At 39.5% G+C, this 27,500-nt stretch overlaps 1 protein-coding gene across 2 annotated transcripts in view; it reads right to left on the reverse strand.

The window, feature by feature from the left end:
• Positions 1-11,594: 11,594 nt before the first annotated feature.
• The window catches only part of TOX3 (TOX high mobility group box family member 3), a 70,569-nt gene continuing 54,663 nt past the window's right edge, over positions 11,595-27,500 (reverse strand). For both annotated transcript variants that reach the window (XM_042877075.1, XM_042877074.1), the window contains exons 4-7: positions 18,519-18,788; positions 16,973-17,200; positions 15,706-15,786; positions 11,595-13,205 (exon numbers count right to left, since the gene is read on the reverse strand). In XM_042877075.1, coding sequence (XP_042733009.1) covers positions 12,465-13,205; positions 15,706-15,786; positions 16,973-17,200; positions 18,519-18,788 — 1,320 coding nt within the window. In that variant the 3' untranslated portion in view covers positions 11,595-12,464. The remainder of the gene's footprint in view (positions 13,206-15,705; positions 15,787-16,972; positions 17,201-18,518; positions 18,789-27,500) is intronic.

Genomic DNA, 27,500 nt, shown 5'->3' on the forward strand with positions numbered 1-27,500 from the left:
GAAAAGAAAAGAAAAGAAAAGAAAAGAAAAGAAAAGAAAAGAAAAGAAAAGAAAAGAAAAGAAAAGAAAAGAAAAGAAAAGAAAAGAAAAGAAAAGAAAAGAGGAGTCCAGTGCTGTGTGTAGACAGCAAAGGCACCAGGATAGCAGGCAACGGGGTTCTATAAACCAGTAGAGCAGGATCTGATCTTTGTTATAAGCAAATCAAAGCACGTCTTTAGCTGAAAGTACAGCAGCTATTTGGTGATTTTGTTCTTTCTTTTTAAGCAGAAGTTAACCTTTTTATCTAGTTGAACAGGCTTGAGGTAAATTCTGCCAGCTTCCATCTCCAAACGACAATGGCCAATAATCATCTACAATCCAGGTGCTGGGGAGGTGTACAAGAACCTTTTAAAATGTAAAATAACAGGATTCTGTGACGAATAGAAGGGAAATCATTTTCAGTCTAAAAGCAGTTGGAAAATTCATGATGTGTACTCATTAAAAGTGCCTTCAAGATATCAAGACAGGCTTTCTCTATAGATGCAAGATGAATAAAAATGGTAAGTAGCAGCTATGATGTACAAAACACTTCAGTGAACACACTTGTTTTTGTTCTATGCTGCTGGTGGTGGGTTGTTTTTTTTTTGTTTTTTTTTTTTTTAAAAGCAAATCTGTACTGCTTTAGAGAGCTGTATATGTACTAAAAGTGAGGTGAGGAGTAGGGCAGATGTGAACCCCACAACAATGGGCAGAGGTGCAGGGAGAGCCTGACCTCACTGGGTGTGCAGAGTAGTGTCACCAGGAGGAAAGGACTGGGATCCACTGGTCAAAAGCCAGTACAGTCAGAATGGCTTTGTGACCAAGTTCCAAGGCAGAAGCAAGTGTCCTTTTTGTAGTGAGGAGCTACCTAACTGCCTCAGAAAGTGATACACAGCATCTGGATCCACAGGATCTGAATCCACAGAATCATTCAGGTTGGAAAAGATCAACAAGATCATGAAGTCCAACTCCAGACCATCACCACCATGCCCACTAAACTACATCTACGTGTTTCTTGAAAACCTCCAAGGATGGTGACTCCAGCAGCTCTTAGGGAAGTGTGCTCAAACTGTGCTCCAAGGGAAACAATGTTAAGGCACCAGCTCTTTTGTCACCAACCACATCCCCGTGTCCTTTGAGTGCATTCCCAGCCAGTACACGGCTCCAAGTTAGGATCATTCTTTTACTGAATAAAAATATCAGACCTGCTCTATCAAGATGTTGTCCACCAGAGCCACTGAGATCTTCACAATGGCTTTACCCTAGTGAGACCCAGGAGGGTGCTTTAAGGAACAAGCACTGTCAAACGTATGTGAATATCCTGGACTTTAATTAATTACCAAGAACAATAATTACTCTGTTCAGCTTTCCACAAAGTCACTTATTTATCCTGCTGCTCATTTTAACAAAATCCTCCTTAACAAATTTGCCTTCTCGCTTTACTTTCATGGAGTGAAATCTCTACAGAATCAAAAACCTAAGTAAGACATAAATCCTGTGGGAATTCTCATTATTTCTCTTTCCAAGTCCTGAAGGAAGATGTAACTGCTCATAATTCATCACAGGCTTCTCTACTGTTCCTAAATCTTAATTATTTTTCCTACTCAGGAACATACTTCAAGAGGATCTTTTAAGCACGTGCTTGAAAGTCATTGAAGCCAGGAAGAAGAAGGCAGAGTCAGAATGCTGCTCTGAGAAGCTACAAAAATCATTTGCTTTTCCCCAGGCTGAAAAAGCACCAAGGCCACAGGTGCGCCTGCAGGACACTTACATAGCTTTGATTAGGTCTGGGCATTTATTAATGTCTATAATTTTTCTTTAAAACTGTGTAACTCAAGCAGATTTTTACCTCTAAGGGCTCAAATAAAATCACACAGGAGATTGGCATCCCATCCTTGCTCCCAATCCCAACATCCATCGTCATATCATCTGACAGAACATGCATTTTAGTTATGCCCTTCTCACCAATCCCAGTACACTGGTGGGTGGGGTGGTAGAGATCCACCTGGGACTGCTGCCTTTTTCTAGGAATTTCCAATCAGTTACACTCAGTACCTATTTTTTTCTACGTTTCTTTGTTGCCTCTTCTTTTTCAGTAGTGCACAGAGGGCCTAGGACAGAGCAGTGCCACATTACAGCATCTATCACCCTCAAACAGGCTGTCCTTGACCCTCAGACATCCTTTCAGTACCTAAAGGGAGCCTACAGACAGGAAGAGAATCAACTATTTGCAATGGTTGATAACAGCAGGACAAGGGGAAATGGTTTTAAGTTGAGGGAGGGAAGATTTAGGTTGGATGTCAGGGGGAAGTTCTTTACTGTGAGAGTGGTGAGGTGCTGGAACAGGCTGCCCAGGGATGTTGTGGATGCCCCGTCCCTGGAGGTGTTCAAGGCCAGATAGCATGGGGCCCTGCACAGCCTGGTGTAGTATTAAATGGGGAGGCTGGTCCTGCATGTGGCGGGGGGGTTGGAGATTCGTGATCCTTGAGGTCTCTTCCATCCCTGGCCATTCTGTGATTCTGCGATTCTGTGACATTCTAATTTAAACAGATAATCCTTTGCAACAGAGAAAAAAACATCAAACACTCAAATGTTCAGGACTGTAGGAGTGCAGCTACAAATCACCTCTCTTCTGACGTCCCTTTCCCTCCCACAACTTTTAAACCTACAGAAAACACATAGCTTTTTTGCACATGCACTAATCTGGTCTTCTCCAAGAAATTCTTATTGGCTGGAGATCTGGATCTTCTGTTGAGAGGCAAAAAATTGTTACCTCCTGGTTCTTTCTGCTTACCCATGAATATATTGCTCACAGTTTTCAGTGCTCTGCAGTTTTGGGCTGAGCTCACAACCTGAGAAACCTCTAAATTAGCTCCAAGTAAGGAGATGCTCTAATCTCAGGGACATCATGGGCTAGGTTTGCAAGACACTTTACCACTGACACTGCCTGGGGGGACTATCTGAGAATAGGCACTGAAAAATGATGGTTCAACCTCAAGTCCAGATGAAAATGAGAGTTCTGAACCAATGAGAATAACCAGAAAGTAACATCTGCCCCCAAGAACATAGCCCAGATGGTTCCTGCATGCACTTGCATCCTGCAGGGAGTTCACAAGGTGGTCATGTTCATTCTGAGTTGAATTTTATAAGCAACAAATACAATTCTGGAGAAATTTTTGCTGTACATAACAGCTCCTCCAGTCCATAATTTGAGAGGAAGGAAATCTTTTTTCTTTTTTTTTTTCCCTGATACATCCAAAGAACCTGAAATCTATTTCTACTTTGTATGGTTTCTCGGCCCATTCAGCTTCTCCTTGCCTATGTTCTCAATAAAGACACTATTGCATGAAATGTGTCTGGTTTGCCAAAATATGACACTGATGCAGAGTGCTCTGGTACCCTTACATTTCTTCTGCTTCCAAATCCTAGCTGGAGATTTGTGCAGGTAAAATCATGCTTCCCCATACAAATGCTAAGTCTCTGCTGCACATTGGGCACAAATTGTTCCTTTTTAGGGTTTGTTAACGAATTATCCCCAGATAGTGCATGTAGCCTATCCCAAGGCATATAGATGAGATGTGTGCTCTTCCCTTGTCTCCCCCTGTCCAGCAGCAAAGGCCACCTGCAGGTCATATGCCAACTTGGGAAGGTGACCTTCCTTGCTGTCAGCTACATGCCACTGCAGCCTGTGTTTGTGCCATCCCCTTGTGCACCCTGAAACATCCCTGGAGAGCTGGAGCGACCACAGAGATAAACTAGACAAGGCCAGTGTCATGCCAGCAGGGTAGAAAGGACTCATAATTCACCTTTTCTGTTGTATGCTAGATGAAACTCACATTCAGTAGGAAATACTCCATGTATTCTGCACATTTTACAAATAGGGCACCTTCTATAGTTACCAAAGATAAGCGCATTGAAGTCCTATAAAATAAAACATAATACAGTGCTCAAGTCCTATAAAATAAAACATAATACAGTGCTCACATTTTCCAATTACATGACAGCAATTGTGAATAATTAAGCAAAATTTCAGGCTTTTTTATGGCTATTTCTAACACTGAGTTTTTGTGCACTACATAAACACCATCTGCAGAAAATACAAGGCACAACTACTGTGTTCACGCAGATATACAGAACTACCTCAGCAGCTACCAGTGAGCATCCAATTCGACTTACTGGCTGCATCTTCCTCTAAACTCTTTTAGCTCAACCTGACCCTTCTGTATTTGCAGACGTGCTTTGCTGCACCCAGCTCAGCCCCCAGCATGCCCACAACCCCGTGCACGCAGCCCATGTCCCTGACCTCCCAAACCCAATCCAATTGGCTCTGCCTCCTCTGCTGGGATCTTACACCCCAGGTCTGGACTGAGCAGAGGTTTCCAAAGTCTCACAATGAAAAGCTTTTGAGGTGTTCCAGCAGAAGGCTGCTGGCAGTGAATACTAAAGCAGGGGCTTTTCCCTCTGCAGAGGCCCCTTCTGAAGTATAAAGTACAAACAATGAAAATGAAAAGCAATAAAAAAGAGAGATCTGGGCTTTGAATGCTTCTTAGGGTCAAGCACTAAAACCTCTTTTGACAGCTACACAACCCACACTTGTTCTCCTCAAGAGAATTTGACCTCGAGTAAGGCATTGAACAAAGTGCATATTTTGTCTACACTGGACGAACGCGTTGTTCTAAAGCAACAAACAAACCTCAGATAAAACACACAGATAACACAGAAAAAAATATACAGACCCTCCCAGCAATTAAATCTCACTATAATTTATGCAAATTTAAATAAAGAACAAGGTATCTCTGGTTTCACTGACTTTGTGTTGTATGGCAGAAGGTTAATCAAACTAAAGTGTTACATTTCTCTTTGCTATTGATTAACCAAAGCCAAATAACATTATCATTTTCCTTAATGCATTTAAATCATGACTGTTTCCCCAGATGCTCAGCACAGCCTCACTGCAGATTTAGGGGAAGCTGTTTGCATGCTGGAGCACTGAGCCCGGACAGAAAAACTTTGCTGTGATAGCAACACATACCCAACAGTTTTCATTTTCTCAATTCAAGAGGAAAATTGCAGTCCCTCCCTCTCCTTAGAATTAGCTCTTTTTTGTACAAGACTCATTCCAACATCATTTGAGGAAATGATAAGCCCGCTTCCAATGGCTGCATTGCTGTGCTCGTCTTCAGCTCAGCTGTGACCCAACATCTCAAATCACTGGGTTATTTCTTCTGACCCCTTATTCAGCCCTGCTACAAAGCTGGTTTTAATTTTTAGTAGGCCCAGTGCTCAGTGGAGTTTCTTATGCATAGATTTTGGCCTAATGGCATAGAAGTGAATCTTGCCCTGTTGAAGTGACTGCAGCCAACAGTGATGGGGCTGAGGAGATGCAGCAGTATGAGGTGGGTGAGGTGGGCTGATCTCGCCTCCCTCAAAATCTCAAAATCATCATCTTGGTTGGATTTTTGACACTTGAAGTTGAGCAGAGAAGAGCCCATGCTGATGGCATGGCGCCAGCATTCCTCCATGCATCCGACCCTACCAGCAGGCACAGCTGGACGGGCTCTGATCCACTCAGTTTTGCTGATCAGCAGCTTTGAAGATGGAAAGACAGTATCAGAACCAATTCAGCCTGGGTTTGAAGCCAAGGACTGCTCCAGCAGACTTCAACAGAACGGAACATGAAAATACTACATTTTTATTACTGTTTTAGTTCAGAGATGCTTAATTTCTCCAATCTGCTAGAAAGGTTTGGCTATTTTCCTGAAGTGAATAAAGATTCTATTTGCATTAGGATAAAACAAAACAAAACAAATCCCAGCTGGTGATGCCTTATAGAAACAGAAGTGTCTGCAAGTTTATACTCAGAATTATACGTATTCCACCAGGGGCCTATGGTCTGCCTCAATATACTACTTGCAGTAAGTGGCCAAAACACTTTTAGACTTATCTGACGCAATGTAGCAAGGGATAAAGACTTTATAAAAGCATGATACTTATTATTAGCATCATCTATATTCTGTCACTGCCACACCATGGAAAGCAGTAACCAAACCTGACAGCTCTTGCTACCAAGCGAGAATATTAGTCCCAAAATCCATACCTCATTTTTACACTTATATATTATCCATATAAAATTATGTGTACACATCTGGACATCTCTTAATTTAAACACCTATCACATGTTTGGGCTGCCTATTTTTTATTCCTTTCCCCATGACCATGAGGAATAGGAGAGAGGAGAAGGGCTGAGGAAGAGGAGCAGCCCCTCAGGAGGAGCTGCCCATGGCCAGCGAGAGGTGGGAGCAGGGGCAGAAACTAGAGTGGGCAGAAAGCACAGGCTGCTCCAGAGATTGGAAGAGCAGAGGGACAAGAAAGGGCCAACAGGGGAGATTGCTTTGAGAATGTTTGAGAGTAGCCCACAATGGTGAAACTGAGTCTGGAACACATTCATGAACTGCTTTGACCAATTTACACGTATATGCACACATTCATAAAATGGTGCAGCAGAGAATCCCCTGATAAACAGCTGGCAAGGCAGAATTTTCAAAAGTAACCTTTGATTTTCAGACATTGAATATTCAGGAGGAGCAAGAAAGAAATTAAGCAATGAAACAACTACTTATCAATTTTTAAACATCCATGCCGTGTGGTCGAGTCTCATGATTCATAGAAAAGCAATTCCAAAATTAAACACCTATAAGCACCAGCAAGAGAGACACAGCACAAGGGATTTTATTATTTCTTTACTTTGTGTTAATGCAATGTATATGTTGGTCATCAGTACACTGTGGGAGCTAGCATTGAAAATGAAGTAGTTTCAAGTAACTATAGCCTTTCAGTTTCACAAATATTGCCAATAGGTTTAATGATGCTCTGTTTGCCTGCATTTAATTGTTTTGTAATGCAAACATTTGGTCAAGGTATCCACTTAAGAACTGTGCTTGCTGATCCAGGTGTAGATTTTTAGACTTGTGCACAATAGAAACACCTCTAAAAGACTATGTATGCAAATTCCCAATCAGATGGTTAATTCTTTACACATCTATACTGATGCAGGGCTTCTGAGCCAGCACAAAGGTTAGATACCTGTATTTGAAAATCAGCCCTGTAACTTGTTCCAAGTAGAATTTAATAAAACAAAATGTGAAAAAAAGTAAGCCAAGCTATTTACTCTTAGGTTCAAATTATTACTACTTGGAATTGTTTGGAAAACAAATGCAATATTTTTGTGATTAGACCCTTGCTCTATGAAAGTACTTGAGAAACTGTACAACTGTGAGCATCAGAGCAGTCGTGTTAATGAAATTACTACCTATATACTAGAATTATCCACTTATTTTAAGTGATTTGCTGGATCAAAGCCTTTCTTTTTCAATTAGAGCAGCAGAGCTAAATTAATGTAACAACTTCACTTTGGAAAAAATAACAGACCAAAGATATCTGTATCACTGGAGATATTAGAGAAGGGAAAGAAAATAAAAGGTATCTGTAGGAACTGCCCTTCTTAGTACCACACTACATCAAATACTCTTCTGTTCAACATATACACTTTTTTTTTTTAACCTAGAAGATTAAAATGCATTTCATTTCAAACCTCATAACAAAACTCTGCACTACTTCAGTTTGTGTAGGAGTGGAAGATGTTAACGCTGAGAGAACTCGGACAAAAATGAGATTTAAAATGCTACCTCTACTTTTTAGCAGAGGTAAACAGCACATTATAAATCTCCAGCGTAGCCTATTGAAGTGTCAGAACAGCTCATTCAAAGCCACACATTCTCTTCTGAAAGATTTTAGTATTATAATTGAAAATACTCTCCCTTCAGATGCACCTGAGAAGCATTAGCTTCTTGGTGACTTTAAGAACCAAATCCTTTAATACAAACCTAGCTTTTCCCACAGGCACTTGAAAATATTTAGCATTTTTTCAGCTGAATGCAATTTTCATAATAAAGTAGCTCACTTGGCTACCTGACACTGCAGACAAAGGCAGCGCGCAAGCAGCTCCTGCCAACGTGGGCAGAGGTCGGCCTGAACACCCAATGGCTGTAACATTTCCAGCGAGTTATTTGTACAAGCACATATGTATTTTATTCCCTAGCATTCAGCTACAGCTCTTGCACACTGGACGCCTTTCAGTCAGCCTTCATGGAGGATAAAACACGCCCTAAATTTCTGCAGCATTTCAGCTCCACTTTGATGGCTGATTTTGGGCACTAAGGAAGCCCTTTGCTGCTCCAAAACAAATCGGAATGCCACATTTTAATGTCTGTATTTAGGGCTGGTGATCAGAATTTCCTTAATCTAATATCCCTCCTGCTCTGGAATAGATTCCTGCACACACACGCAGTCCTTTTGGAGCTGCACTGACTCATCTCTAATGAGGCTCAATTTCTTAGGGAACTGCTCACTCGCATTTCACTGGCAAACCTCTGAGAAAAGTATGGGAATGAGGTGTTTGGTTTGCTGTTTGCTTTTTCTGTGCCAAAATACCCAGTCCACCCTATCAAATCAGAAACGTTTGTATTTCACTCTATCGCTGGCAGTTTTAAGGGCATGGCTTTAGAACTCCAGGCCGTTTTGTTAAATCAAGCTGCACGACGATCCCGTTTTACCTTCATCCACTTAGCCTACTAATGCAGGCTAATACTGCATGTTCTGTGGCAGCAAAACCTAAAGCGTACCAAGAGACTACAGTGATAGATTACATGTACATGCTGTGTCATATCCAATTAACTCAAATTGACTGTGTACTGCATTATGCTGTTAGTGCATGGAAGATCAATAAATATGGAGAAAATCCAACAAGGCTCTCTCCATTCCCATCCAATTCTAGTAGGTCTGAGACAGATCATGCTCCTATGATGTGTGTGCTGCTGCTGAAGAGGGCAGGTGGTGCATAGACACCATTCAAACTTGGCCTATTCAATCTAAACTCCTCTAACTCTCCATTCATGCATAGCAAAACACCATCTGGTCCTATTTTGCCTCCAGCAATCACAGCTGACCAAAAACGATAATAACAGCTGTTGCAAAACAAAAGCCAAACAAAGGGGGGAGGGAAAGGTTAGAATGAAGTCCAGTGCTGAAAAATACTCCATGAAGTAAGAAATGGAAAAGGAGCCATTCAAAAGTCCAATCCCCATTGAAAAGAGACAGAGCAAGACTACTGGTTAAACTTGAGATATTTAATCCATCTGTCCTGCAAACCACAATGGTCAGGTGATAAAATAAAATTGAGATTATGTTGCATAGAGGTATTTAAAGCCTTTGTTCTTCAAGTTAGAAACCAATGACCCTGTGTCAGCTAAAAATTAAACCTCCTTATGTTCTTTCATCATATGTCAACCTGGGTTAATGTGAAAGTAGAATGTGGTTAACTGGGGTGATAAAGCATCTGAAACCTTGGGAAAAGAAGGGAGCAGTTAAGTACTTGTAAACGATACGAAGAAAACAGTCTTTAAAACATGTATGACACTGAAATCATGGCTAAGGCATTTTTTCCTGTATAAATTTCATAGTAAGTGATTTAAATTAACAGTTTTATTTGTGACCTACGATAGCGAAGTTATTCACTTAGACGTAGAGAATATGAACTCCAACTTGCACAGTTTGAAACACAAGATGTTCTGCAATATGCTATTGCGGGTAATGGAAAATATAATTCTGTAGCAAGCAGGGGGATGCTCCAGTTTTCCATGATTGAAATTTTGATATTTAAACTGTTCAGTCCTGCTTGATGATTAATTTTTTTAGCTGCGGCAATTAAAACTTTTTTTTTTTTTTTTTTTTTTTTTTTTTTCCCCTGGAATTGACCATCAGTAGTTCAGCAGCTCTTAATCAAATGTGATAAAACCCAGGATTTATGAAATCATTTAATGAGTATAATAACACCTGCTTCTTACCACAAATAGTTGAAAACAGACTTCAGTTGTAATTAACTCTTATCACTAGTGACATTTTTCCCAACGATACTTCATAGGTCTTCAAAATGACAATTACAGAACTAATACACAATTACTGTCACATGCAGTTTGGCAATTATTTCTGAAGACAGTTGTCTAAAGGTTTCAAAAAGACTATAAAATGGTCCTCTTTGTTATGTAACACTGGTTAAAACTGACACAAAACCATCTTTCACAACCAGCCTCTGCTGTGCCATTTCCAATGCACACAGGCTTCCTTGTGCCTGAAATAAGCCCCCTCCCTCCCAGACACGATTAGATATCACACGAAGGCTATTACGAGCATGGGTAGCCGTCAACTAACACCTATTACAAAAAGCTTCAATTTATACATGATTTTTTCTGCTCCAAGAAATCTATAAATTTCTAATTGGAATCTCTTGCTGTTCAATATTTGTAGATAATAAACAGAGTACCTGAGGACTGTGAAATATTGAAAGCTGAATTCATTATTAATAAACTCGCACAGCACAGTACCTTTTCCCTCAAGTCTGTCTGCAACTTTTGGGGGATCTATATCCCATTATTTTTGTTCTGGGGCCTGGTCGGTAACCATGGACACGGCCTGAGACAGGATTAGGATTCTGCTCGGGTTTGACACTTGCTGTTTTTAATTTTCATTTTATCATAAGCAGTTTAAGATTGTTGCCAGTGGTAATTTGCAATTTTTATCAAGACCTCTTCATTATAGCTCCTGACAGGACAGATGCTGTAATTAATCATGCAAGACAACTGGGGATAGTGGTCAGGCTGCACCCAGCACACAGCAATAGCAGGCAGGGATGGGAAAGAAGAAAGGAAGGGTTTTTCTCCTCCATCAAGAGCAGAGATGTAGAAAGAGCGTTAATATCTTGCCAACATGTTGGATGCAAATGTTTCCAAATATTTCCAGTGAAACAGCTTCCTCTACACCCACTGCTCCCTGCTTGCACCATTCAGCACCAGCCAGCGTCTGGGACAAGCCAGGGGCTCGTGGGCTCAGGACACCGGTTGGGCTTACAGCAAAAACACAAGGACACGAGGAAAACCCCAAACTGTACTTATTTGCATCCCTGAGTGGCTAAGACAGGCTCCTTACCCCGTTCCCACTGATAGACGTAACATGGGGTGGATGAGCGCTCTGCGCCATCATCGCTGCACCACCTGCTCTCGCACCTCGAAGCCACAGCCTGCTCAGAGGAGCTGCATGCCCCCCTCCAGCCATGGACTTACAGACACCAGAGCTGGCTGCACAGACCAGTACCTATTTACACAGCATGGCTGAGACACTCAAATCCAGAAAGTGGAATAAAGTGCCAGAGAAAGCAGTTCTGCAAGGAAACATTTCTCTTGGTTATTTTTCTTATCAAAGACTTGTGGCCCATCGGTTTTACTGAAATGTGTTTATTCTATAGCAAGATAAAAGCATTTATTTTAGATAAGCAAAATACAAACAACTTAATTGCTGCTATCGTAACTCATAAAAAAGTATAAAACAGCATAAAAACACAATAAGCAATGTAGCAATTAATAATTCATGTTACCAGTGTTTACATTAAAGCCTCATTTATGAAAACTTTACAACACATGATATGAAAAGTTACAACTTTTAAAGAAAATATTTACATTGATTATTCGGTCGTGGAGTTTCTTTTAAATATTCTACTGGTTTTACAGCGTATTAAAAACTCTTGCATTTTTCATCTTAGCTTTTTGTAATAACAGCCTTAGTTAAGTGCATTTCCGTTTTAAAAATACAGTGTATTAAATCTGAAACTCATCACTTCCACACAGAATATAATATTCACATTTGTTCTGTAATTGGAATTAATGTAATAGGGTAACTGTCAATATATATTTTGTTACAAACTATGGTAAGTTTATCGGGAGGAATGAAGTGAAAGGATGGGTCAAACATTGAAGTTCAGTTACTTGCATTTGCTTTTCTGAAGATATTTAGGACAGAAATTTAAGAGCTTTGGCAAAAATCTGTGACATACTCTATTTTTTTTTTTCATGAGAAAAAATGCCATCAACGAACTCATGTCATAAAAGTATGACTGTATGAAATCCAATCATCATTTTACAGGTAGTTACAACTGTGCTTTAAGGGCTTCATGAGTTCATACTGCCTTGAAGTGCATTATTCACTTTTAGAGAAATCTGTAACTCTGAAAGGCCATGTTGCAGTCATAAGGTTCAGGTATTTATTAGGCCATTTGATTCACATATTGTAGGTAAAGCTTAAATAAATTAAAAAGGCATCACATGAAAGAGAGCACAGCTTTTTTTTTTTTTTAAACAAAATGATTTATAGTCAGCTAAAAGATGATACACAGCTACATTGTAGTTCTTTATTGCCTATCTAATAGACACTTTAGAGGATCATTTGATCTGTTATGCATCCCTGCATAACTACCATCAACAATTTACAGTTTTCAGCCAAATATGGTTTACCCCTACCCCCTCCATCAACACAAAGCGATGCTGTGAGATCATTTATCTTCAGAAAATACTGACCTGTGATAATACTTGAGTCTGTGTCTGAGATTGTATTTGTGACTGGTGCTGCTGAGGTGCTGGCTGAGGGCTCCCAATGGCAGGGATGGGAGAAGTGATCTGAGAGGCAACTGGCGAGTGCTGCTGAGGAGAAGGCTGTGACTGGTGTTGCATATGCTGCATCTGCTGCTGCTGCATCTGCTGAAGTTGTATGTGCTGAAGCTGCTGTTGCATTTGCTGTTGGTTAATTTGCTGCTGAAGATGCTGCTGCTGCTGCTGCAAATGTTGTTGCATGTGGTGCTGAAAATGCTGTTGTTGCATTTGTTGTTGTATCTGCTGATGCATTTGATGCTGATGTAGCTGCTGTTGTTGCATCTGCTGCATCTGTTGCTGCTGCAGCTGCTGTATCTGGTGCTGCTGGCTTTGCATGGAGGGACTTACTTGAGATGAAGACGGCGTTGCCACCATGTTTGTTCCCATAGAACTTATCAATGGAGCTGCAATGTTTGTCGGCATGTTTGATGCAATGGTAACAGAAGCTACAATCTGATTCATTGGCAGTCTCATGGTCAGAGGTTTGGGAGCAATTGCTCTGGGAAGGGACTGTTGAAGAGTTTGAGGAGATGCCGATACTGCGGCATGTTGAGAGAGAGAAGTATTCAGAATAAGGGAGGAAGACAAATTTGTGGATGCCAATGTTTGCTGCACAGAACGAATCGTCTGGGCCTCAGCAGACTCTGCAGCAGCCTATGTTTGGAAAAGAAATTGAAGAACAGGTATTGCTAAAAGTAGACATAATCCTGTATTGAGCTTAAAAAAATCACCAAACCTGTTCCTTCCCCCTCAAATCTCACGAGCTGCTCAGTGGAAAGTCTGCCCTAGAGAATTTGTCCAATTATTATAATAGTCTATTTAGGAAATGCAGTTCAAAATCTCGCTTGAGTTGCCTGTTTTCTTCATCCAATCTGAACTTTTACTATCTCAGTTCTTATTTATCCTCTCTCAGTACCTAAATCTAGCTGTTTGATATATATTTAGAAATGTTATGAACCTTGGCTCAGTTTGACCTGATCAATTGAAGTTACCTTGTGTTCTTAATAAAAAAAAACTTTGTTACTGTTTAAATGGAAAGAAAAGTCACAAATACTCTGAGAGACTTTTTCATCCTCTGTTTTCCATGGGGAAACATCAATCAGCAGTCTGAGAAAGGTCGCTGGTCCATTGCATTACACCTCTGTCTCTCTCTGTACAAGGTACCTTCAAGCTCCTACTTAGATTCCAGTTCTTAGACAACAAATTAACTTGTGCCCTGGTTCAACATCAGAAATCTGTAGTACTTCATCTGGCTGAAAGAGCTAAAACAGTCTCTATTTATGTGTTAAAACAAAACAAAACAAAACAAAAAACCAACGCTGTTCTGAGGAGAAGCATATCCCACTACATCACTTCTGATGGCATAGAGGTATTGTACAAGCACCAAAACTTATCAAACAACTTTTTATATTAGCTCACTGTAGTTCTTCCCTTCTAAGGCATTAAGTCCAAAATATTCTCAGCAGAAAGAAGTCTAAGGGAGCATTGTGAAGACAGAAGCCCAGAATCACTGGAAGCAGCATGGCTACATCAGCAGGTGCCCTGCTTAGAACAACCTGCCTAATTCCACTGTCATGGAGCTTTCTGATGAGAGATACCTGCAGGAAAACTTTGTTCTGAGGCTTTCTAGTGCCTTTGAAGACATGGCTATGTTTGAATATACTGAGTATGTTTAAATTAGATATGATTAAGCATCAGAAGTAGGATCATCTTGCATAGTTTTACACATCTGCATTGTATAAGACATGTAATATAGTTGCCTAGAATTCTGTTAAGGTGATGGAGAGAAAAATTCTCATCCCATACAATAATAGATATTTTTTAGACATTTACCTTAGAATGCATCAAATCTTGCCTCAGGAGTGCTTATTCTGTATCTACTCTCAACAACAACCTTTGACAGAAAAGCAACAGCAAAGATATCTTAAGGTTGGTGGAGATGAATTCTGGACATGGAGTGTAATTTCCACTCACAGTCTTCTCAGAAGTCACTCAGCAGCACAAGTCCCACCAATTAGGGCAGAAAATATGATCTCTGTTGTTTTTGAAAAGGGAATTTAGGACTGACAAGATACATTCCCTCAAAGCAACAATTTAGAATTGCTGCTGCCATTGAACTTAGCATCATGATATTAAAGACTGAGAATATTATCTAAGTCCTAGAGACAACAGAAAAACACAGTTTCATAACACAAGGAAATCTTCCAGCTTTCAAGAATGCATGTGTCTAATTTCTGTTGTTGTATTTCTAAGCACTAATTAAAATATGCAGCACCTTTCTGTGCTACTTCCTAATGCTCTGTAGTTGTACATTTAAATAAGCATTCTCAGGAACTAGATCTCATCAGTTGCTGTTGCTTTCCTGTGATCAAGGGCATTTTTGTATTTGGTCTTTAAGAAATGTTATTAGAGAAATGACTGCCTTGATTTTCACACATGTATTAGAATCCTGTTTTCATTTGTAGTGTCCAGAGGCAGCAGATATACAATCAGCCTCATGCTATCAGTTAAAAAGGTAAATTCTCAAATCTGAGACCAAAGCTTTGTTTTCTTCACATGTGTTTCATACTAAGTAGGGATCTGCTCTGATACTCAACATGACTCACTGCCAGCCAGTCCTTTTGTAAGTATTCTCCAAATTCAGAGCCACCACACAAATTTTTTCCCCCTCACCTGCAAGAAATACTTAAGCTTTGCCACACAATTACAGCTCTTCAAGCCCATGCAAAACAAGTCTGTCTTTTGGGAAGAATCACTTGAGGAAAAGGGAAAAAAAACAAAAACCCAACAGCAAAAAAAAACAAAAAACAATTCTGCAAATAGCTTGTAAATGTTAATGTCAAAAGGTCGGCATATTTTTCATGACTGAATTTTACTTCTGTAGTGAAGTGCATTATTTTGCTTCCCAGGATAATGGAAGATGTACGCGCTTACAAAGTTCTTGTTTGGTAATCATTACAGTGCCATTAAAGAGATGAAATTTCTTTGCAGAGGCCACACAGGGTTCAAGCAGCAGCACATCTTTTAGAATTGCATTACAGAAATCTTAGGATTCTACTTTTGTTTTGCATTACACCGCACTCCTACCCCCATTATTAAGGAAAACATTGCCAAAAACAAACTTGCATTATGCAGAAAGCATTATCAGGCTTACCTTGGAAACAAGGCTTGCTCTATAGGCTGCAAGTGCCTTTAGGTATTCTTTTTTGGCAGCTTCCGTTTTTCTTTTATATACCTATTAAAAGAGACCACAATTTCACCAACTTCAATTATTAAGAAGTTTTAGCCAGAATGCTCTCAGAATCCCTTGCAACAAAACCAAAAGCTCAGATCAACAATCCAAAAACACTTTTACTTCATGAGGGCTTTTTCTTCCCTGGAAGTTTTAAATATTCCTGCAGGTGGCCACAGACTTTCAGGTCCACTTGCTGGAATGTCACCACAATGTAAGTCCATTTATCACATAGAAAAAAAACAACTGCTAGAGTAGCCAACTGTTTGACAAGACCAGTTATGCACACTGCATCTTCCTAGAAAATGATATTTTACTGACACTGAGTATTTCACGTGCTGAAAAGTATCTGAAGTAGTACAAAGCAGCCAAAAAAAAAAAAAAAAGGAAAATGTGGTTCACAGAGTTTTGACAATTCACTTTCCCCAAAGTCAGTATTAGAGAATCCCACAGAGCTTCAGTAGAACAGTTAAACAAAAAGTGAATCAATCTGTATTTCTAATCAGCACTACATATAAAGATCATCCTTCAATCATGATCATCGTCTGTGAGATATCATCATCTGTCAGACTGCTAAGTGTGACTGGGAGCTGCACGGTGCATCAACAGGCAAAGAGCCCCAGAGGATTTTTTTTCCAATCTATGCGTAGGAGTTACATGTGTATAGCAAGAAGAATAACCCTCAAGGAAGAACAAAACTCATCATTCTGTACCAATTTTGAGTTGGAGATAACATTTCACACACAACATGGTAATGAGGCACAGAGGATTGGCTTCAAAGGTTTAAAATCAACACGCTTTGTAACAAATTCATAAGGCAGATCAAAGGAAATGGTAAATGTGTTGTACCTTCCCCTTTTCTATTCTAACTTGTGATTAATAGGAAATAAGAGCTTTGAAATGAGAATCATCAAAAGGTGGTCTTAAGCAAGACTCCAGGACAGTATCACTTGAGCTTTTTACAAAGTGCCCTTTAAAATTTAAAGACAGTTACTGAACACGATCTACTGACTCTTATAACAAAATGCTTTTTAGATGCCAGATTTTCAGCAAGTTCAAAAATCAATGGAGCTCTGCAGAGCAAGAGGTCTACATCAGCAAGCAGTGAGCTCAGCTCCGAGATAGGAGGATTTTTTACAAGCAATAACTATTTTACTTCTTGTGAGACAACCCTCCATCCATTTTTTACCTGTTTTTGTTCTTCTCCTAAACTGTCCCACATAGATGCCACTATTTTTGAAACCTCTCCAAACGTAGCATTTGGGTTCTGCCCTTTAATTGCAGCTTGTGTATCCCTGAAGAAAAGGGCATATGCTGACACTGGCTTTTGTGGCTCATTGGGATCTTTCTTTTTCTTCTTCTTTGGAGTTTTCGGCTTCTTGCCAGAATCTGGGGCAGCTCTTTTTTCTCCGGTAGCCTAAGAAACAGTAGTAACAGGAACAGTCCACATACACATGAAATGGAAGTCAGAGGAATTCTGAATAATTATTGTCAGTCTGGCTTATTAATAAATGGATATAAATTCCTATGTAGGCAACATTTTGTATACTCCTGTTACGTGGGTCTTTCTCCCACCAAATAGCACTTATTCTCAGTCATTCTCATCAGAACCACTGGAACTAAATACCAAAATTATTACCACTCACTGTAAGCATGGCTCAGAATCATTCCCAGAAGCCTGACCTCAAAATCTGCACCATAACTAACTTCAATTTAATATATACATATGCATGTATTCAATCTATAGTGTACTTTGAGCAGGTGATCTATATTTCTCCATTAAAACGCAATTTCGGCAGTAGAGACTCAAAAGAGAAGAGCTTGGAGGCATTCCCTGATTCCCAGACTTAGGCTGCCAGCTTAGACATGGGTCAGAGCAGCAGCAGTTCTGCAGTATCTATTCAAGCACAATGGACCACCCTGTGCCCAACACCTTCTTCCAAGGCTTCTCACGTGGGGTCAGGTGCCCACACAGCAGCATCCTACACCTACATCTCCTACCACCTTAAAGGGGAAACCTTTAGATCAGCACTTCAAGGACTGCCAGTATCTCCAATCCTCATATACTCCTCATGCCCCATACCTTCCTCTGGACTACACACAGATTGTGGCAACAAGGGCTGCCACGTTGAGTGGCTCTAACTACATTTCTATTGTCTTTGTTTAACTTTGTCATTGTTTAACATTGATATTTTAAGAATGCTGAATGGAATCGTCTTTCCATATATACAATTTCCATTAAGCTAATGAGAAAATCTTTCATCAAGCAGTCTGAATTAGCACTGTATGTGTAGTGCTATAACATTTTCCTTTTGTAACAGGTTAATTTAAAGCAAACTGTAAATTAAGTAAGCTTTCAGACAGAAGAAAGTTTATTTTATTTTTGTCTAAATGCATCTGTATCTTAAATGACTCCAGAGAATATCAAAATGAAAAAATTCCCAAAGTTGAGGAGTAAAGAGATTCACCAGATCTATAAAATCTAAAATGAACCATGAATGTATTCAACTGAAAATATATGAACGGATATGTATATTTTAGCATCTATTATGGAGGTATCATGAAAGCCTCCTAAATCAGAAGCTAAACAGTAAATAAATGACATAGCTGACCGTATGTTAAAGCATACATATTTTGTATGATCACTTGGCAGCTGAGACAGTACTGCCACATTAATGAAAACACAGTATATAGCCACGTAAAGCTTACTCACTGCAACGCATGGATTAACTTACTCTATTTGATTCATCTGCATCTTCTTCATTTATCGAGCTGGAGGGGGAAGGAGTGGCTGATTTACTGGCAGGAGGGGAGGGAGAAGTGTGTGGCATGTTGGTGCCTCCCAGATTTAGCCCCAGCTGTGCACTTAGCTGGGACTGGTTAATGGTGGTGAGCTGAGAGGGAGTCATAATTCCCGAGTGAGCAGCATCCGTCATGTGGACAATGGATCTCATAATCAAAGAGTGGTCTTGGCGGTACTGCGAAACTTGGGTGTGACTCTGATCCTAAAAGAGAGTGAAACAGTTATTAGCAGTGATCATACAGCATTAGCAAATCATTTTCACTGGCTCACAGAACTGACACTGTCAACTTTCATTTTGTTTGGTTTCTTTTCAACAGATCAATAAACCGAACACAGCAACAGTTACGGTACTTGTCTCAGACTTTGCTTCTCCCCTTTGCTGGATTTTCTTGGGTAATAAAATTTTTTATTTCCTTATTTTAAAGTAATTTTTTTTTCTCTTGATGCTGTGCAAATACCCACATAAACAACCGCCTGTCTGATGATGCAGGGAAAACATTGCAGCAGAGTGGAGACAAACTGCTGTCAAATGCAGAAAGCAAACAAAATGGGGAGGGAGAAGAGAGAGAAAAAGCATCTTCCTCTGATATTCAATTATTCATAGCTGTTACCAGTAACAGTAGTAGGTATAAAACAACTCTCTTTAAAGTAACTTCCAAATCCCCTTCAGACAAAGAACGTTGCCCTGCCACATCTCAAGTGCAGACACAGCAGCACACTGGAGAACCGTTCGAGTAATCCTAATCACTCCTAAAAACCCCTTTTTGCCAGCACCACACAAAAGTATACATTTTTATCTTTAATCCAACAATCAAACACATGTGGAAGTAGCACACCCACTTTATTTTCTTGCACTTCATGCCTCAGAAACTTAAGTGCTTGCATGTTTTTGTCTCTGCTGTTTCTTGAGGGCTAAAACTAAGTCATCTTCTCCATCTACACAACACTTATCACAATTGTAAACAAAATGAAGTCAGACCCCAAAGGTAGAAGTCAACTGGAATCTGACTACGAACAACTTGGTTTTGTTATTTTTAACCACACAAAGATCAATAGACACTTAAAGAACATTTAAACAGAAAAGAAGATTTTTAAACCAGTCAGAAAGTGGGGAGAATAATTAGCTCACAAATTGATTGAGCAACTTGGCCAATCTATACCCATTGTTCAAACAGTCAGAATCATAGGAAATGCAATAGATTTTGAAAACTTTTGTTATTAATAACCCACATTGCAATCAGCATCAGGTACAATGATCCTTAGTGAAATACCGTAGAAGAGAATTGCAATGCTGGAAGTCCAGCACAGGGGCCCATCTGAGCTCCATGAAGCACTGTGACTTTTCCAGGGCACTCAGATTTTATCTGAAGTGCTCAAAAACCTGCATCAGCATTGAGGATTGTCCTGAGTGACTTTCTTCTTGCTCATGCCCCAGCAGAGGCAGTGGGCTCAGCGCTCCTGAACACCTCCTAGCCTGGCCCCATGCAGCACAGAGATGCAGTGCACTTGTAAAGGAAGATGCATGCCCTGCCTCATCCACATATTGTCGCCCCTGGGTCCCGTACAGATGAAGTTAACTGTGCATGTTCATGCTCAAGGTGCTATACTGGGCCTCATCCTCATTTTCCCCTGCCTACCAAGAAGATGCTAGCATAGTTCATCATCCATACTGCAACACATCACTATTCCTACTTCAGAAGCTTTTAATATTTTCAGCAAAGGAGCATAGTTCCTCAGAGATGAATGCCTGTGCCAACAGTGGAGCACTGATACAGAAAGATCAAAACATCAGACTTACTGGCTGAAATACCCACTTGCTTCAGGGCACCTTTCTGTGAAAATTTACTACCGTTAACTAGAGGGTCATTTTGATTCAAAATTGTATTGACAGCGGCATCTGGAAGTCATTCAAAGTCTTTTTAAAAGGATATCACTTTCTGCATATTAGCCCGTTCCTTTCTAGTTTACAGACATTGCTTTATTGCATTAAGAAAAAAGTGTTGTTAAAGCAAAAGTCGAGATCATCACAATTACTTTCTCTCATAAAAATCAACTTCAACATTTTGCGTGCAGCTCTTTCATAGTGGTGCTCTATGCCTAAAAGGCCTTTGCTCTCTATTGTTATACAAAACAGGCCTTTTTGGCCTTTACACCAAGGCAACAAAATATGACGACACGGGTTACAAGCGGTTTACTCCAAGTCTTGTCATTTTGGTTGCATCTATGATTTTACTGAGACTAAATTCTCTTGACTTGTACTGACCCAGAATCTAATTTTATACACAAGCCCATGAATTCTTAAATGCCCCTTCTGAGACAATTTGATGCTTCTGTGTTTGTTTTGTTTAATACCCGTTTTTCTTTTTCTATCTCTTTTCCTAATTTGTAAGCTACTTCTTAAATCTTTAAAAACTTCACCAGAGGTTAGAAATAGAAACAACAATATTTTGTAAATGACTACCTAGCGCAGGTAAAACCTATTATATGTATATGAAAAAAAAATAATAATATCATTTCCGATCTCATTTACATCTATGTGCATACTATAAATATTAACAATCTTTTTTCTGCATTTTGAATTAAAGTTCTTTGGTTAATCACATCTCAAAAAAAGAAAATCACAATGAAAAGAATAGGAATTTTGTTTTTATTTTGTGGCTGTGGTGGGCCTCTATAGCCTCCTGGAACATACAGAAGAGCTTTCAGACAAGGAAGCACAAGTCTTCTTGTACAGAGGTTTGGTGCCTAGCAAGAAGCCAGGGGAGATAGTCAATAGTAACACTGAGGTTCATAGCATTTGTATAGAAACTCTGAGTAAGCAAAATCTATCTGAAGAGGAATATATAATCAAGTACACAAGTTTTCCATCAATTTTCTCAACCCTTGTTTTTTTCGTCTATTACAACGACCAGTATTGAACCAAAAAGATCAGCATTTCATTATTCATGAAATGTTTACCAAATAAATGTTTAACACCAAAAACATACCAAGGGTACAAATGGAAGTACAATTGTACTAAAGCATCTGCAAGACACCCTAATTACATTACCAGGTGAAAATTGAAAACTGAAAAGGCAAAGCTTGTGCATTCAAAATAATCCACCAAGAATGTTGTGAACATTTTAGAGAATATTGCATGCTCTTTTCTTACATAAGCTTAACTAGAAGTAGAAGGGATATGTAAGTATTATATGCATTTAGGATTTTCATAGTATAATGCAGAAATGACAGATCAGTGCTTAAAAAAATTCATGAGCTTCTTGAGAGAACAGAATCAAGTGTTGAGTGAGCTTAATCTGCTTTATTGTTTTAAACTGAAGTTAGGCAAAGCCCGGTGGTTTTCACATAAAGCCAGACAATACTCAACCTCTTGTTTACTCAGCTTAACAAGCAAACAAGGACATAATGGGTGAAAAGGAACACAAAGGAGAAATTACATTTGTGATTCCAATGACAATTTCAGATTTCTGCTGTAATCCTACATGAGTGAGACTATGCATAGGTATATCAATCTTTTCTATCACAGCTGCATACATCCAATAGTAGCCGTTGTGAAGACTTGCAGCATTTGATGTGCAAAAAATATCATCAAAGGCATGAGGATATCCATCTACCCTACTCTCAACTTCTCTCATTTATTTGGTCATTCCAAAAGAAGTCCTATTTAGTCATTTTTAGAAGTCATACCAAAGAACATGGCACATGGCACATGCCAAGTACATAGCCTATTTTATTTTGATTCATAGAAGTATTAAGTTTTCAAAGTTTGATAGAAATCAGTAGCTCAGCATCCAATGGAAAGCAAACAGAATAATGGGATTAAAAAAAAAAAAAAGTATAAACTCCAACACTTTAATTTATACTGTGTATACTAGTAAAGGTGTTTTGCAACAATCCAGCCAAAGAGATGCATACCATTGAGTACTAGGGTAAATTATGGCAATAAAAGATTATTCTTCTGATATGAAGTCATTAGGCACTCAGTAAGTAATATAGTTAGTGCTTATTTTGATAAACAAACAGTAGCCAGCCATGACCTCTAGAGATATCCTAACATCCACCTGGCAATTTGAGCATCATTTGCAGACAATATTAGAATATTTTGAGTAATACTGACGATTAAAATCAAAGCCAACAATATTCAATCATGTAAACAAGCAACACCAAGATTCTTCCTAGCTGCATCAAGATTGAGTCCAGGGAAGTGCCTACAAGGAGACATAAGCCTAGGATCTGACCCTATACTACTGCTTGAACCATTTTTTTTAAGGGACATGGCTAAGACTGTGGTAAATCTGCCAACAAAAAGAACTATGCAAAAGCTAACATTTATGTTTATGTTCACCGTGCCCTGGTTTTGGAAGTTGACTTAAAACATTATGTATTCTTTTGCCTCAGGAATTTGTCACTGTCAGTGTAACATAAGCTGATGTAATATTTTAAAGGATAAATTCAAGTTGAAGCAAATGCGCTGCAATATGAAGAGTGGAATCCTCAGTTGTCCCTGTCTCTAAATTACTCCTGTTACTTATGGGCAAGTAAGCATATCTCTATAAGAAATCCTCAATACTCTTTTCCTCCGCAAGTAAAATAGAGATAAAAGAATCCATTAATCTAAATTTTTAGAAGTTTGGAATTCACTGCCAATCAAAACAAATCAAACTAACAGGATGCTTTTCTCTGTCAGAGATTAAATCCTTACTTAATAGAATATAAAATAGTTGCACTCGGTACTGCCACCGCTGAAGAAGCATCCTACCTCTCCTCTCTTCAGCTGCTGCAATCGGTAATGATCTGTCAAACCACAGTTATCAGGAGATCCTCTACAAGCAGCAGCTTCTTTTCTCTAGCACTGACAAAACCCCCATGTTTTCCTCCATGCCTCTGTAGTAAAGTAAACCTTACCTAATTTAATTCCCAAATAAAGGCTACAACAACAATCAGTACGTGTCAGTTCAGAAAAAAAATGTCTGCAGATGGATCTAAAAGATTGGTTGGTGACAGAAGGCTTATGCACATTCTGCTGCCTGAAAGACATGAAGAGTAAGCAATCTCCCAGCCTGTGTGCTTCCCTAGTCCCAGTACATCAGAAATTTCTGTTTTCCATTTACACAGAAAAAACACAAAGCCAAGAGAAGGGATACAAAGAAAGAAAAAGGAATAACACAAAGGTCCACTGATTTATTCCTCAAAACTGAGCATCTCCTTTTCTTTTGACAGTCTCAGATGTCTGTAGAAATTCATCTTTCTGGAAATTCAACTCTCACTATAGGACAAAATCAGCTACCACCTCCAAATTAACTTATCATGTGTTCTCTGAATCCTTCTGACCTACCATCCCCTAATTTTGCACCCCTCCCAAGCTTCTCTTTCAGGTCTGACGTGTGACCAGGTTTGCCAAGACTATCTCATGGCCACCATTTGTTCCAGCCGTGAGAGAGATCTGAATCACAAGTTCAAGTTATTTCTTCCATGGACAACACCTGGGGAGCAGCAGTAGGAGCACACTTTGGCCAGCACCACAGAGATGTGGTAGGTGCCCAGGGATCCACCATGCTAACCCTGCCTCTGGGCCTCTGCAGGCACCAGCAGCCAAACCAAGTGATAGAAGAGCTTTCTCTGAAATGCTCCAGCAGGTCATCCAACCAGCCTAGCATGAAGCCTTTATGGCTTGGGAACATTGCTCTTAATCATCTCCTTTCCTGTCAAACTGCAGTTGTCTGAAAGGCTTGGCACATTCCTCTTACCATCCCAAGGTGGGTAAAGGTGCCAGACTTCCTGTTGGCCTCAACTGCACATTAAGTCTTCTGCTCTGTAACTGCCTCGGCTCATGCAGATGGACACAATTGCGGGTTTCCTGTAGCCCAGACCATCCACAATGTCCACTACTGATGCTTTAGCATCTTCTACTTCACAACTTGTTTACCATTCAGGTTATACACCATCTTGCAGATGCTTTTAAAAACAGATATGCCACTCATTTTTTCCCCCTAAATACCTACCATGCTTTAAACCATACTAGAACACATTTCTTTTGGACAAGGAATCCAACAGCATGCTCTCAATACATGTAACTCAGATCATAGATCACTGATCAGTATGTTGGCATGAGAAGCTTCTATCCAAACTAGCAGTACAAGCTTAGATCTGCTCTGTTTGCAAACAGAGAAGGCAATTGCAAACAAACACCAGATAGTTCAAATGAAGCAGCACAGTGTCAGATAAGTGCTGTTAGCAGTTTTGTTACAACCTCTGCAGCTCCAGGTGCTTCAGCTTCCAAATCAAAGGCAGACTTCAAAGGTCCTTATTATGCACCATGCAACATGGAAAGAGACTGCAAGAAAGCATGACAACCGACAGACATAACCAGAGGTAACACAAATTGTGTGGGGAACTTGGCAGGGGGGGAACAGAATTGGGTGTAACATGGCATTTGTTTGTCAAACAATTGCTGCAAGCAGTGGTAGCTATGCACTGGGGTGTTTTGCTTTTGTCTCCGTAATTTTGTTGATATCTGTTTAGTTTGTTGGGTTTTGTTTTTGTTTTTCTTTTAAAGCGCATCATAAAAGTAGGTCTCATTATCTTTCATATTACCAGAATCAAACTTTTTTTTCAGCTACCTAGTAGTAGATTCTACAGACACTTTGTATTTCCCTATAGCTTGAGAATTTGAGGCGGAAGCTGAGCATTGATTCAGCTGCCCAAGAGAAAACACAGGTGGTAAGGGCTGAGAACAGGAGGAATTTTAAAGGAAGTTTTCCTTTAAAGGGAGCATGAGAGCAAGCATGAGAGTGGCTGGTCCCAACAAAGCTTCTGGCCATGTAAAACATACGCATACCAGCTTCAATATCTGCCTCATCTGGCTGACATCACAATGCAGAGATAAGTGTTTGCTCACACTGGATTTTAAATGCAGGAGGCAGAATAGATCAAAGCCATGGTCTAGGCTTAACATTCAGCTGATGTCCATAGTCATTTGTGTCTGCAGACCTTCTGAATACACTTCTTATCACACGCTCAGCTTCTGTTCCAGTTCCTGACAGCATCTGGGGAAGCATAGCACCTTCCATGTACTCATATGGTACCTCCCAATACCTTCTGCAGTTGATGGCATTATTAATATATAACAGTCACAGTCTTTCTTTCCCTGTATTCACATTTTTTTTTTCTTTCTCCATGTGGAAGTCCTTTGTGCATCTATGTAGATAACAATCTATTTGCAAGATTATTGTTTTCTCCTAGCCCCAGCAATACAAGCTATTCAGATAGGTGTCTTCATCAACAGCTGCCACTGTTTCCTACAGGCAGGTTCCTCTCTTGTGGTTACCAGGACATGGAAATAGTTCGTGCTGACCAATAGACTATGAATAAAGATTCAGCTAAAGATTCTGTTCTGCTCTGAATTACCAACTTCTGAAAAGAGTGCCAGAATACGTTTCCTTCTCCAACCATAACAGCTCATTAACAGATGGCCTATTGTCTCCCTATCAATGAGAAAGGAGAGAAGAGCACGTCTCACAGAGGAGTGACTATATTATCTGCTCTGAGCATTACAATGTCATTGAGGACATAAGAATCTACACACTATTAAAAACTCTATTATTCAGTATACCATCAGGCTACGCTGTCTTCGTATCACATTGAAGTAATAGTTTCTGTACAGAAGCCACTGCTGCCTGTGGCCTCTAGGGTTGCCAGCCCACTGCCCATTCTACCCTGGCGTAAAGTGGACACACACTCTCTGAAACTAAAAATGTACAACTACACTATTAGATACAAAATATTTAACTATACACTAAATAAATAAATAAATACAGACTTGAAAGCCCATCAGCAATGCCCACAGCTCAGATCTGCAGCAGAAACAAGCCTGTCCCAGTGCCTGCCTGACAACAGGCACCAAGCTGCAAAATCCTAAATGAGTACTAAAGATCCAATTTCACAAAGCATCAGCCACCACTAGAAAGGTTCTGTATTTGACCAAATGTCACCAATTAGAACCATAAGAACATTCCTTCATTTGTGTTTACTTAGTTTTGAGATTATTTTTTCCCTGTTACCACAAATTATTCACAACAGCAATGGTAACAGCCGCCATTTATGATGGAAATGTCCAACATGAACCAGATTAACACTGTTGATATGAAACCTGAGTTTAGTAGTCCACCCTTTTTCAAAGGAGAAATGCAGATAAGAACGCTCTGCAGATAATCCCTCTTTGTAGTAAGAATAGCTGCTATTCCTATGAATAATTTTAACATTTCAAAATTAGTTGTATGTTTTGTACTAAAGATGACAATAAACATGTTCATAGCAATAACAAGGGCTTGTTTTAATAGACTGTTCCAGGCGTTAAACACACTAATGACCCATGAAACAACTGCTTCATCAGCAACACATTAAACAATGTTGTTATAACACTGTATTAATTGCAAACCTACTCCATACTCTCTAAATATAAGATTACAGATGGAATATTAAAAGAGAGATTTACAAAGTAGTTTCTCTTTAAAGGGAAATTAAACATAAATTAGAGGTATGCAGGTGAGTAGAGAAATAGCTGTCTTGTGCCAATTCTAAATTATCTCCTTTAGCTTTTATTCTCAACATATTCTGTTAAACTGTTCATTGAAAAGTTAAATTAGTAATTAGGGAATAAATTCAGATTTGGACCTTGACATAAAAGCCACCACTATTTTGAAACATTGATAGCATTTCTGCTGTATGCAGCCCTCAGTAAGCTAACATTTGCAACTGCAGTCTTTACAGCCACATCACTGAGCTGTTTATTTAAAAAGACTACTTAAAATAAAGACAATAGCCACCATCAGGTCCTCAGCTTAGCACAGTGCCACTCCTCAGTAGTAATGTAATTAACGATGAGCTTATTCCACCATGAATTACCTTTATCTGT

The sequence above is a fragment of the Lagopus leucura genome, unplaced genomic scaffold, assembly GCF_019238085.1.
Source record: "Lagopus leucura isolate 7727_CA_CO unplaced genomic scaffold, USGS_WTPT01 Super-Scaffold_100017, whole genome shotgun sequence".
NCBI lineage: Eukaryota > Metazoa > Chordata > Aves > Galliformes > Phasianidae > Lagopus > Lagopus leucura.